General features: G+C 33.8%; 1 protein-coding gene across 32 annotated transcripts in view; it reads left to right on the forward strand.

Annotated features, from left to right (window-relative positions):
* Positions 1–13,998, forward strand: part of DOP1A (DOP1 leucine zipper like protein A) — a 101,157-nt gene that overhangs the window by 43,331 nt on the left and 43,828 nt on the right. For 21 of the 32 annotated variants that reach the window (XR_001718560.3, XR_001718561.3, XR_010158089.1 and 18 more), the window contains 6 exons: positions 2,622–2,720; positions 8,185–8,284; positions 9,045–9,154; positions 9,980–10,088; positions 11,227–11,347; positions 12,157–12,276. Coding sequence is in view for 26 of the 32 variants with exons in the window: in XM_016955918.4 (XP_016811407.2) it covers positions 2,622–2,720; positions 8,185–8,284; positions 9,045–9,154; positions 9,980–10,088; positions 11,227–11,347; positions 12,157–12,276 (659 nt within the window). In the remaining 6 variants the exon portion in view is untranslated. The remainder of the gene's footprint in view (positions 1–2,621; positions 2,721–8,184; positions 8,285–9,044; positions 9,155–9,979; positions 10,089–11,226; positions 11,348–12,156; positions 12,277–13,998) is intronic. The other 11 variants (XM_063813234.1, XM_063813236.1, XM_016955922.3 and 8 more) reach the window with 3 other exon arrangements.

The following is a 13,998-nucleotide window of genomic DNA, read 5'->3' on the forward strand; positions in this document are numbered from 1 at the left end:
GGCAAGCTTTATATCTCTAGAGTGCTATACTCTTAATATGAGCAAGGAATAAAAAACCCTCAAGGATCATTTTGAAAAATTAAACAATTTGATTGATCATACTTTACTTTTTCTGCATATGATTATGACATTACTGATATTTGAATGCATATTTCTGGTTAGATTTAGTGAAGTTAATTTATGTACACTGAAATTAGCCCTTCTTACATTGTAGAGTTACCTGAATTTTGGCAAGCACGTAGAGTCATATAACCACTATTGCAATCAAGACACAGAATATTTACATCACCCTAAAAAGTCCTCTATGCCTTTTTTTTAGTCACTCCCCTTCCTCTACACTCCCAGGCCCTTAGAAACACTGATCTGTTTACTGTTTCTATAGTTTTGTTTTTTCTAGAATGTTAGATAAATCATACTGTATATAAGTGGACTCATTTTTTGTGTTCTTTAAATCCACGTTGGTCAGGCTGGCCTCGAACTCCTGACCTCAGGTAATCCACCCACCTCAGCATCCCAAGGTGCTGGGATTACAGGCATGAGCCACTGCGCCTGGCCTGTGTTCACGTACCATTAATCAGCTGATGGACATTTGGGTTGTTTCTATATTTTTTGGGTGTTAAAAATAATGCTCTATTGAACACTCATGTATGAGTTTTAGTATGGACATGCGTTTTCATTTATTTCGGGTATACATCTAGTAGTGCCATTTCCAAGTTTTTTGGTAACTCTGTTGAACTTTTTGAAGAACTGGCAAACTTTTTTCCAAAGTGACTGCACCAATTTTTATTTCCACTTGCAGTATATGCAGGTTTCAGTTTCTCCACATCATTGCCAACACAACACTTGTTATTGTCTTTCTTTATTATAGTCCTCCCAGTGGGTATAAAGTATTCTCATTGTGATTTTGATTTGCATTTCCCTAATGACTAACGATGAACATCTTGTGGTTGGTTATTGGCTATTTGTGTATCTTCTTTGGATAAATTTCTATTCAAATCCTTTGTCCATCTTAAAAATTAGATTATTTGCCTTTTTGTTGTTGAATTGTAGGAGTTCCTTATATATTCTGGATATTAAACCCTTGTCATATATATGATTTGAAAATATTTTCCCCCATTCTGTAGATTGTCTTCTAACATTCTTGATAGGGTCCCCTGAAGCAAAAAAGTTTTAATTTTGATCAAGTCCAGTTCATCCGGACTTGATTTTTTTTCTCTTGCTGCTTGTGCTTTTGGTGTTATATTAGGAAACCATTGTCTAATCCCAGGTACCAGAGATTTACTCTTTTATCTTCAATGCGTAAGTTTATTAGAAACTGCCAAACTATTTTCCAAAATGGCTATGCTTTTTAAATTCAGGTTTTAAAATATACTGTTACATTTCTTTTGAATAACTTAATGGAAATTTTAAACAAATCATTTTTTACTTATTTAAACAAATGACACACATGGAAAAATATTTCCAAAATACCACAGTCAAAGGAGTATTCTTTCTAATATTCAAAGAGCTACTATAGATAAATAAAAACAAGTAGAAAATGGATTTGAACAGATAATTAACTTAAAGGAAATAAGAATAATTCGAACATAAAGAGATGATCAACATTGTAATAAAGAAATAAGAGTTTAAACTACGCCAAGCCAGTTTTCATGTCAGATGGGCAAAAATACAAATATATATATATATAGCTAAGCAAGCATGTGGAGAAACAAACTGTCATGTAAAACTGGTGGGAATATAAAGTGATAGAAACCTAACATAAAACATTATGCTATGTATTTATTGACACAGTCTCACTTTGTTGCCCAGGCTGGAGTTCAGTGGCACAATCTTGGCTCACTGCAACCTCCACCTCCAGGGTTCAAGTAAACTCCCTTGCCTCAGCCACCTGAGTGGCTGGGATTACAGGCATGCACCACCACACCCAGCTAATTTTTGTGTTTTTAGTAGAGACAGGGTTTCATCATGTTGGCCAGGCTGATCTCCGACTCCTGACCAAGTGATCTACCCACCTCAGCCTCCCAAAGTGCTGGGATTGCAGGCGTGAGCCACCATGCCTAACAGCATTATGCTATTTAAATTGTAACTGCACATACCCCAAGACCTGGCAATTCTATTTTGAGGAATTTATCTTACAGATGTAATGTAAGTATTATATATTGCAACATTATTTACAATAGTGTTTAGAAATGTATAAGTGCACATGATTAGAAGCTTGGTTAAATAAATTAGAGTTCATTTATGAAATAAAATACTTTGGCCATTAAGAAATGAAGCTCTTTAATGATAAGGAAAGATCTCTAAAACATGTTAAATGAAAAAGGCAGGTTTGGAATATATATATATGGTGTTTTTCTTGTATTTACAGGAAATATTCACTAGTAAAACTGGTGCCTACAAAACAGAAGTTGGATAGTTGGAAGTTTTGCTGTATAGTCTTACGTACTTCTTAATTTTTAAACCATCATGATATATATACTATTCAAAATAATGTAAATATCTTTAATTATTGATTAGATCCTCAGAAGCATACTTTTGAGAAAATAAAGAGTTGTCACATTTTCATGGCAAAAATGTCTCAGCATAATAGACAATAGATGTTAAAGATGCTGTTATTTCAGGTAGAAGCAGTAAGTACTTCAGTGCAGGACTCAAGTGTACTTGTACAGAGAAGCACACTGGACCTCATACTCTTCTGTTTTCCATTCCACATGAGTCAGGTAAAATATTAACGCTGATGTTATTATAAGGCATTCTTGGAAAACTATAGATTGATAATGTGTAGTTATTTTTTAAAGGCATGTGTGTTGAATTCTTCTTGTATAAATCAGTAAGCGCATAGAAAATAAGTTCCTTTTTAAGGAGTGGAATTTGTTGTGAAAAAAAACTATAAAGATAAAAGCTTCACTGATTTGATAAGAATATGGTCATTGAAGTAGATTATTTCATACTTTTGAAAAAAGTTGTAACATATAAAAAGCAAGAGGTTCTCTATTGCTAACTCTGAATAAGCCAAGACTGAGACCCAGCCATCATCTGTACTGGTGTTATGTTATCTTGTTTTGGTGATTTTAACATGCATGCCAGACCCTTGGCAGAGTTGACTATAACTTAAGAGCCACATGTTTAGCCACTGTGATATTCTATAGTACTTTTATTACAAATAAGTGCAACTAAGTTGACAAATAATAAATGAAGTTCATTCCTAGAACTTAATTTAATCAGTGCCCTCATTTTAAAGAAAGGATCTAAATTCCTTTGACTTATAAACCTTGATGAAGAGTGATTTACAGCACCAGTATATAGGCATTCAGAATGGTGGAACTACATACCTAACAAAAGTAATAAGATATAGAGAATATCTACCTTGAAAAAGTAAATTTATTCCTAAAAAGGACTATTATTTGAGGTTTTCATAAGAACTGTGATTAATAGATAACTGTAGTGAATTTGCATTATGACTGGCCAATTTTTTATTCATTATTTTATTAACATTTTTCTTTTACTTATTTAATTTGATATTGAAATATTAATAACTAAATAATTCTACTCTTCCTTGTCTATACTTTGACTAATTGGAACATAAACCACTCTGTTTCTATTTTGAGACTTTCACCCTTCAACCAAGGGACTTTATTCTGCCCTCTGGCTTTTCACAAAAACAACTGTTGAGTCATCTCAGCATAATCTAAATTTACCAATGCTCTATTATAGGGATGGCCAAACAGCAGCTCATAAGTTAAGAAAGATTTATGTTTTTTTAAACACTTAGAAAAGAAAGAAGAATATGCCAAAGCAATGTGTGTGATCTGAAAGTCTAAATTATGTACTGTCTGGATCTTTATCCAAAAAATTTATTGACTTTCCTCTTGAACTTTTCCCATTGCTTTCTTACCTTCCAAACATTCAACATCATTAGGCCCTCAATTGACAGATGTCTCAACAAGATCTGAGGAATTAAGTCATAGTAGACTCAAGAATAACTTAATTTGTAATCTTAATATATCAGCGTTTCCTAAGCTTTTCTCAGCCTGTACTTTCTTACTCTGCCTTTTCTGTATTCCTGCCAGCCAAAATGTTCTAGATTCTTATATTCTATAATATGTATTATGGAAACAATAGCTTCGTTGAATGTGTTTTTTAAAAGTATACACCCAATTCTAATAATCTTAATAATTCTAATACTTTTCTCCCCACTATGCTACCAAATTCTAATATAGTTCTCCCTATTACTGTACCAAACTGAATAAGGATTATGACGTAGGTACCTTAGTGTTCCAATTTCCCTCTTTCTATGTCTTACATATAATAGAATACAATCCAAGTATGGATTGTATTATAATTGTGACTTAACAGTGCCTTCATTACCATATCCCAAAAGGATGATTGTTGTTAGGAACTTCAGCAGTGGGATGGACTGCTACACGTCTTTAACTTGTTTCCTGGAAAGCTCACCCAAATCTGTAGTACTTACACCTTTGAGATTATAATAGACTTTTTTTCATATTAGAAATAGATGGTGATATCAATTGTAATCAAGAAGCAACTTCTTTTTTAAATTTATTTTTTAATGGACATGAATTGTATATATTGATCCTGTACAACATGATGTTTGAAATATGTATACATTCTGGAATCTGTAAATGGAGCTAATTAACATTCATTACCTCACACAATTAATTTTTACAGTGAGAACACTTAAAATGTACTCTGAGCAGTTTTTAAGAATACAATACATTGTGGCCGGGTGTGGTGGCTCACGCCTGTAATCCCAGCAATTTGGGAGGCCGAGGCAAGCGGATTACGAGGTCAGGAGATCGAGACCATCCTGGCTAACACGGTGAAACCCCGTCTCTACTAAAACTACAAAAAAAATTAGCAGGGCATGGTGGTGGGCGCCTGTAGTCCCAGCTACTCGGGAGGCTGAGGCAGGAGAATGGCGTGAACCCGGGAGGGGGAGCTTGCAGTGAGCAAGTGATCGTGCCACTGCACTCCAGCCTGGCGACAGAGCAAGACTCTGTCTCAAAAAAAAGAAAAGAGAATACAATACATTGCTAACAGCTATAGTTACCGTGTTGTACCGTAGATCTTTTTGAACTTATTTTTCCCATCTGAAATTTTTTATCCTTTGACTAACATCTTCTACTTCCTGCTTTCTTAAGTAGTTTTTCTCCCAAAATAAGATGGGGAGACATTTGTACTTTTAAAGATTTTGTGACAATATAATCTTCATATCTTATGTTGGATAGATCAGAAGTTCTCAGATGTTTTAGTTGTAGAACCCCATTACACTCTTTAAAAGTACAGAAGGTCCTCAAAAATCTTTTGCTTGTATTGGTTAGATCGTCTATTGTGATTTGTTCTTTTGGTTAAAGTGTATGAAGAAAACCTGATCTCACATTGATATGTAGTTGGAAAATCGAGGAGTATTTCAGTAGCATTTTCCGTTAAAATTACATATTCTTTGATATTATACCAAAACTTCGAAGCTGTAGATTTTAAAAATTAGTTACAATATTAAGTCTTAAACCACATCAATGAACTTTTCATATTCTATTCCATTAAAATCCACTGGTCTATCTTGTACTTTCAGTGGCTCTTTCAGTCATATGTGCTTTTGTAACTTCATGATTGGATATTAAGGAAATACTGGTTTATTGAATTATGCAGATTTTCCAAATGTTTTCACATTTTATTATACAATACCAATCATGTTTATTACTATTGCCACTGATCTCATCAGTAAAGATTTTTAGATATTGGGAGAAACTTTTAAGTCCAGTATTGAGAAGCTTTCAACCAATTCAAATCAAAACAATACAATTTCAGCCAGATGCGGTGGCTCACACCTGTAATTCCAGCACTTTGGGAGGCCTAGGCAAGCAGATCACTTGAGGTCAGGAGTTCAAGACCAGCCTAGCCAACATGGTGAAACCCCATGCTCTAATAAAAATACAAAAATTAGCTCGGCATGGTGGCACATGCCTGTAACCCCAGCTACTCTGGAGGCGGAGGCAGGAGAATCGCTTGAACCTGGGAGGCAGAGGTTGCAGTGAGCCGAGATTGCAACACTGCACTCCAGCCTGGGCGACAGAGTGAGACTCCATCTTAAACAAAACCCAAAAAATACAGTTTCAGTCTAAATGCAAGTTTTCCATAATTCTACTTTTCTCCTAGAAGACCAACTTTTATTATTGGTCACGATTAATGTTATTTTCCTTGCAATGTCAGGCTCACTTTGAGAAAATGACTACAAAATGTCCAGGCCTGAATAATCATAATTCGTATTAGTAATTCTTCGGGTAAAAATGGCATTCTTTGAGAAAGCTGGTAGTTAAGCTCACAACTCAGTTATACAATTGCTTTTCCTTAAGACAACTGTCAAATTTCAGTATACATCAGAAGTAATTTTAGTACTATTTTATTTTATTTTATTTTATTTTATTTTATTTTATTTTATTTTGAGACAGAGTCTTTCTCTGTCACTTAGGCTGGAGTGCAGTGGTGCTATCTTAGCTCACTGCAACCTCTGCCTCCAGGGTTCGAGTGATTCTCCTGCCTCAGCCTCCTGAGTAGCTGGGACTGCAGGCGCCAACCACCATGCCCAGCTAATTTTTTGTAATTTTAGTAGAGATGGGGTTTCACCATGTTAGCCAGGATGGTCTAGATCTCCTGACCTTGTGATCCGCCTGCCTTGGCCTCCCAAAGTGCTGGGATTACAGGTGTGAGTCACGGTGCCTGGCCATATCAGAAATACTTTAAGTGAATCTTTCACTCTATTATACAGAATATTAAAAGACATGCACTCAAAGGTTGATACTTACTTTTTGATTTTACTACAAGTACATGGCAGTAAAAATATAATGATTACAAGTATAGTAGGTGCAGCTGCTATGCTGCCTCTTTTCATGCTAAGGTGCCAGCAGTTTTATCCACTATTGCATGATCAGGGCATATGTCAACAGAACAAAAAGCCCAATAACATCTTTGTATTGTTATGAATATGCATAGTTTCATTTGTTATGGATATGAATAGCTGGTTTTTACTTTGTGCACCCCCTGAAAAAGTCTTAGAGATACCTAGAGGTCTTGAACCATACTTTCAGAATTGTACAGATCAATAGAAGGCATTTGTGTTCAAAGGAGTGAACCTAATTCGTCAATTGTTGGTGATCTGTGTTCTGTATCATCTCAGTTATTTCTCTAAGGTTCCTTTAACACAAATGAGCTGGGTAAATCCTTTCTAATTCTATCAAGAAGCATGATATAGGACAAAGTTCACTGGTCTGTGATTAAGGAGAAGTGAGTTCTCCATCTAGCTGGGGCACTAACCAGGCATTTGAATTTGGCTAAGCACTTAGCCAAAACCTCAAGAACCTGTGAGGTTTAGATTCTTTACTTATAGAGTGCTTGTTAAACTAGTCAGTTTCCACATTATCATCTAATTCTCAGATTCCAAGATTATATTGTAAAGTGATTATCTGGCAGCATTCTTAAAATTAATAGCAAGTTAGTTGCTTTTCTTCTATTTTGATTTTTATAAATTTACCTCTTTTAGCTAAAACCCAGATCTCCTTTAATCATTTTTTTAAACGTTGAATTAAGGATATTGGGAAAAAAGAAAAAAATTATTTCTCTTAAAAAGAAATGGAACAAAATGAGAGAAAAATTAAGATTGTTAAAGCTGGATGATTGGTAGAAAACGGTTTATTATTTTGTTTTCTGTATTTTTTGATATGTTTAAAATACTACAAGATAAAAATTTTTAAAAAGAATAAAGAGTGGATGAAGATAGTAACCTTCTCAGGAGTTTATAGTCAGTTGACAACATTATAAATGTGAAAGACTAATGGCATATCATTTTCTTGTGTCTGTCCCATCTTGCTTCATTTTATTTGTTTTATGTCAGAATTTGCTTTTATTATATAGACAAAGAACTTTAAACTGGAAGTTAAAATAATTAAGTTATAGTTTCAGTTATGCAGCTAAATAGCCATGTTACCTAACTTTCTTCCTGTTTCCTAATCTGTAAAATGGAAGTAATAATTCCTGTGTTTGAAATAATCCATGAAAGTACTCCATACACCCTAATATTCTAAGCATATTTCAGGGCATTTTTTAAAGAGGAAAAAAATAATATATTTTGTATATTGCTAAGTACAACCATATTCCTAACTCTTTCAGGCCACTCGACCGGATATGATCAGGATCTTGTCAGCAGCCCTTCATGTAGTGCTAAGGAGGGATATGTCTCTGAATCGAAGACTTTATGCATGGCTTCTTGGTAGGTATTTGATGTCTATGGTCATGATTGGGGAAAAAATGGAAGGAGATTTGTCATGTATAAGTATTACCAAGTTGTATGTATGTCCTGAATTTAAAAACTAAAATCTCTTGTGTAAATGGACAATAAAAATATAAACAGTATTAGTTGTGTATTGTATGAAGAAATTTCAGCAGCTTTATAGTTGACGAGTCTATTTGAATTCATAAAGTCATGTTCCCTTGTCCTTAACAAGATGTTTTTCCCCTTACAAATTGAGATGGTTGTATATAAGTTAGTAGGCAAAGAAGGATGAGCTAATAATCAAAATACTGTCCAAAACTTTGAATTCATCAAAGGAATCAGGACTAGTACCATTGTCTTACACATCATACAGTGTCCCACTCAGGCAGTAATACATATGTACACTTTGGTTGTCCATGCTTTTTGTGTGTTTTGTCTGTCTTCACAACTCTTTACTGCCTAGAGTGAGGGGACATAATATAACTTATTGTGGATGTTCTGAGTATTCAGTTATTTCACTGTTAATAAAATTGGCCAAAAAATAAAAAGGATAATTCTGGAAGAATACTATGATACTTATGTATTGAATTGGTTTCCCTTTATTAAACTATCTAAAATGATCTCTCTTGCTGACATTGAATGGGCTACTAATTGGTAAGTGTTTAGTGCTGTTCTGAGATTTTGCTGTTTTGGTATTTAGTGAACAACAGTTTTGAGAATTCCATTTTAAGTAATTTTGTGATTTGTTTCCATGGAGGTTTTGATAACAACGGTGCTATCATAGGACCCAGAAGCACAAGACACAGTAATCCTGAAGAACATGCCACTTACTATTTCACTACCTTTTCAAAAGAATTATTAGTCCAGGTAATGAATACTTTTATTATTCTTTGGTTACTTACTGACCACTAGAGGTAGTGAAAAAGTGTAAGACGAGGTCTTGCCTTAATTGAATTCACAGTTGAAGGGGTGGAGACAAGACTTAAAAACTTCCCAAGAATTTTTATAACAAGCAAATTCCTGTAAAATGATAATCATATGTTAGACTACCATGTAAGACAAAAGACTTTTTTTCTCTTACTTTGTTGTTTTCATTACTTTATTAAAACATAGTTGTAGCTTCTCACCTGTCTGCTCAATGGAAGTTGGAGCTTTTCCAAAAATGAGTCAGGACCTGTGCTATTTCCTGTGAAGCTCTGGAGAAGTTTATTTCATATTATTTTTAATTCAATTATATTTATTTAAGATATTTGAAACAGAAGAAAATACATGGTATCTGAAGCATTTTTAAATGAGTGAGATTATAAGAATATAGTTGTTAAGTCACTAACGGGAAAATAATTGTCTAATAGCAGACACTGCCATGATAATGTGGCATAGTTCTGAGAAGAATGATCTTAAATAGAAATTCATCTGTAGGGAAAACACTCAGCTCATGAATATATTTTTCTAAATTTTCTTTGATATTCCACTATGTCTAAAGAAAATTTAGACACTTTTTTTCTCAAGATAGATAAATAATATTTTTTTCCTAGCAGAGTAAGAAGGCCAAGGTTGGTGAAAAGGCTTCAGAAAAGCAATAGTGGGTATAAGTCTCCGTTATATATGGTTGCATTTAAAAATACTTTTTCTTAAGGAAAAAATATTTGAATATGTTTACTTAAATGACCAGTGTACTTTCCTTTTTTAAAGGCAATGGTGGGAATCTTACAAGTGAATGGATTTGGAGAAGAGAACACTCTAATGCAGGATCTAAAGCCTTTTCGCATTTTAATCAGTTTACTGGACAAACCTGAGCTAGGTAATGTATACTGTCCTAGGGCATAAGGTCATGTGTGGTACTTTTGTGTTAATAAGAAAATAAAAAGAGTCATCAGGGAAATTGTTATATTTTGAGGTGGCCTTTAAATATAAGTTCTCAACAATTTCTTAAAGTTCACTCTACAAAGTTAAGATACAGGTATTCATCCACCTGATACGTTATTATGTATCTGTCTTGTGGTATGTATGTAGCAGAAGAATCACTTTAAAGATGCTATGTAAGCTTCTCTTAATCCTGATTGTATTACTGAAATTAAAACATTTATCCATCATGAGCAATTTATAGTTCACAGAATCCAAGGACTTGAGGAAAATATTTGAGTTGTATCCCTCAGCTTTCTTCTCCACATTCCCTTTATTTTGCATGTTTTCTCTTTATCCATTGTATATTTCTTATATATTATGGCACTTGAGACAGAAATTAGTAAAAAACATAAATATTTACAGCAATAAAATGAAATCATAAAGTATGTAATTTCTTCAAATTATATACAGATGTTTTAGCAGGTGTCTTCTCACCATTTTTTAAACATGAAAAATTTAAAATATAAGAATAACTTGAATTATATAAATGGTCTTGAGAGGTGTTTTAGCTGTTGTGATAACAGATGAAGCTCAGGAATTTTTTTAAGGAAATCTGTAATAGCAAGAAAATTTAGCCTTATGCATTTTAGTATTATTTAAATTAATAGCAGTAATTACAAGTAGCATTTGTTGAATACTTATTATATTCTAGAAACTATGCTACCCATCTTACAAATATTTTTTCTAACCCTTAACAGTCCTGTAAATTTTGGTATTATCCTCATTCTGGATGAGGAAACTAAAGCTCAAAGAAGTTAAATAACTTGTCTAATGTAACAGAACTATTAACTGGCAAAACCAATTTCTCTGATTCTGTAATTTCTATTGTGTCAACCTGCACTTTAAATATTTGTTCAGTTATGTAATATCTTATGTTACCTTCTCAAAGAAGTGTGAATTTAGCTTAGCTTCTGAAGAAATACTATTTTAAAAATACTTGTTTTTAAAACATTGTTTAATTGGGCCAATTTTCAGGTAAGCATGATTTGCTCATGCTGATTAATTACTGTCTTTAATTTGAATATTAATTTTAGGACCTGTAATTCTAGAAGATGTCCTGATTGAAGTGTTTAGAACATTATATTCTCAATGCAAAGCAGAGTTGGATCTTCAAACTGAACCACCCTTCAGCAAGGATCATGCTCAGTTAAGCAGGTGGATTATCAAAAAATTAAATGTGACATGAAGACATAATATGTATTCACTTAATATAAACTTGAAGTGTAATAACTTGGGATCCTACTCTATGAAGTTTGTGTTCTAATAAGTAAAGCTGATTTAATACTAGTAAAGCTGATTTAATACTGACATACTAGTTGTATTGACAGTGCCTCACTATATAAAGACAATTGTTTTAATTGTTACAAAAGACAAGAGGAGAAAATAGGTAATAGGCTAAAGGGTTGCCACTTGAAATAACAAAGTTATTTTTCCCTGATGCAATTTCAGTAATAATGGCTATTAACAGCACTAGTTGGTTTTGTTGTTGTTTTTCAAACTAAGAATAATAATTTGATTGAAACTGGTCAAGGTAAACCTTTCTTAAGAAAATCCTGAATAGCACAGGGAAGCAGACAAAATTCTTCACAATCAAGGCTGTGAAAATCAAATCACTACTCAGTTTGTATGTGCCAAGGGAAATAAAAGAATTTTGCCAAATTTACAGTCCCACACACTAAATAGTTCAAAAAGAAATTCTTGTTCTTTTGTCTTTTTTATTATGCAGAAACTATGCAAGTCTCATTTCTGATCTTGATATTTGACAAAAATTCAAATCTGAAAAAATAACTGCCCATAAAATGATAGGAGAGTGGCAGTAGATAAAAATTATTTGTTGTAGTCTTCTTACTAGCACATTTTCTAGCAACTACCTAGGAATATGTACTGGCACTGCACTCAAATTTAAATTTGAAAAAACAAATGTTAATATTTTTTAGTTTTTGTTTTCTTTTCTCTTTTTTCAGTAAATTAAGAGAAAATAAGAAAACAGCAGAGCTGATTAAAACTGCTAACCTTCTCTTTAATTCCTTCGAACCTTATTATATGTGGGATTATGTTGCACGTTGGTTTGAAGAATGTTGTAGGTATGTTAAACTTTCATTCCTTTTAATTTCGTAACATCTAAAGCTAACCTTTGGGGTTTTTTTAAGTTGTTACATTTAATGAATGTTCTTTTATACATTCTATTACTAATAATAACTGTTACTTACTATCCATAATCTGACTCTACCTTGTCACATAGGATATAAAATCATTGATCATATAATCTTAGAATTGGAAGGGAGTTTAGAGATCAGTTATTCATACACCAGAGTAGATTAAAAATTTTCCGTCTTCAGTCTATAGTAATCCAGTTTTTTTGTTGTTGTAGAAAAGATAGCAAATTTTTGGCTGCTGCCTCAGCACACTTTTCCAAAAGGATTTCCAGTTTGATTAACAAAAAACTTTTTGGCCTGACTTGTGTTTTTAAAGCCATTAGAACTAATCCATGCTGTCACTGGGAAGTAATAAAAGCCTTCTACCCCTTAGCAAATAAAGCAAAAAATATGGTCTGAAAACCCTAGGATACTAGTGAATCTGAGTGGAATCTCTGTCTGGCTTCTAGACCAGATCCTCTCAACCAGATTAACCACTCAAGGCCCAGGAGCATGTAGTCAAAATGTAATTATGTATGATTTCAGCATTAGAAGTCTTTTAATAAAAAATGTTAATTGTTGCTCCTACACATTAATCTCTTTAGTGGTTTAGAAAGTCCCTAGCTTATTCAGCAGAGGTTGAGCACCCAGTTAAAAAGCATCATTATAGGCAGATAGACAGTCCCTGTCTTCAAAGATCTTATAGTGGGAACAAATAAGACATGCACGTGTATATTCCTAGTATTAAAAATTACAAATGTCTTAATAGATTAAAATGTAGGAATCGTATCTTTTTGCCGCCTGGCCCTACCCTGGGTTTTTACCTTCTACATTCACAAATGCACACATCCACACTTCTTCAGCCAACCTGGACTATTCTCTGAAAGTTAGCAGCATTTTAACTTTCATGCTGCTGAGGCTTCACTTGTGCTATTCCTTCTGAAATACTCTTTCCCCTTGCCTATCTGCTAAAATCCTATGTAGAGGTTACCCACCTTTCCTTCCTTCCCTCAAATAGCCTATCAGAATCAATGCCTCCAACACTGTCACATTGTTGCTTTTATTTGTCTACATGCTTATATTCTTGTTGGTCAGGGACTATATTATATTCTTACTTTGTGTCTTCAGAGTGGAGGGCAATGTATGGTCATATAGGATTTCTATGATTTAATGTGAATGTTTGTTGGAGGAATGATCTCTACTACTTGGATCAGAAGAGGCTTCCTGGAGGAGGTAACATTTGATCTCAGACTTTGAAGGACAGATGCATTCTGATCATGGGAAAATGAGATTGGGAAGGACAGTAGTACAGAAGGACAAATGAGCCTATTTTAAGACCCAAGGTTAGAAATCAAGTAGCAGTTAATCAGTGTTAATTAGGAGGTGATATCTATACAGGAAGCAATGGGAAATAAGTCCCAGAAAGTGAGATCCATTCAGAACACTTCGAAGTACAGGATGGGAGTTACAGGGAGAGGTTCAGCCTAGGAATCTTGCTTTGAGAATTTTCCATGAAGAGGTACAGTGGCCTGGGGGAAATAAAATATGTCATCACAAAAACATTACTGTGTGTGACCCAATATTGACTTGGACTTCATTAGAAGGATGATGATGCTGTCACAGGTATTCACATCACTTGACAGTATACTTAATAAAGTGAATTTTGTCCTT

Source organism: Pan troglodytes, chromosome 5 (assembly GCF_028858775.2).
Source record: "Pan troglodytes isolate AG18354 chromosome 5, NHGRI_mPanTro3-v2.0_pri, whole genome shotgun sequence".
Taxonomy (NCBI): domain Eukaryota; kingdom Metazoa; phylum Chordata; class Mammalia; order Primates; family Hominidae; genus Pan; species Pan troglodytes.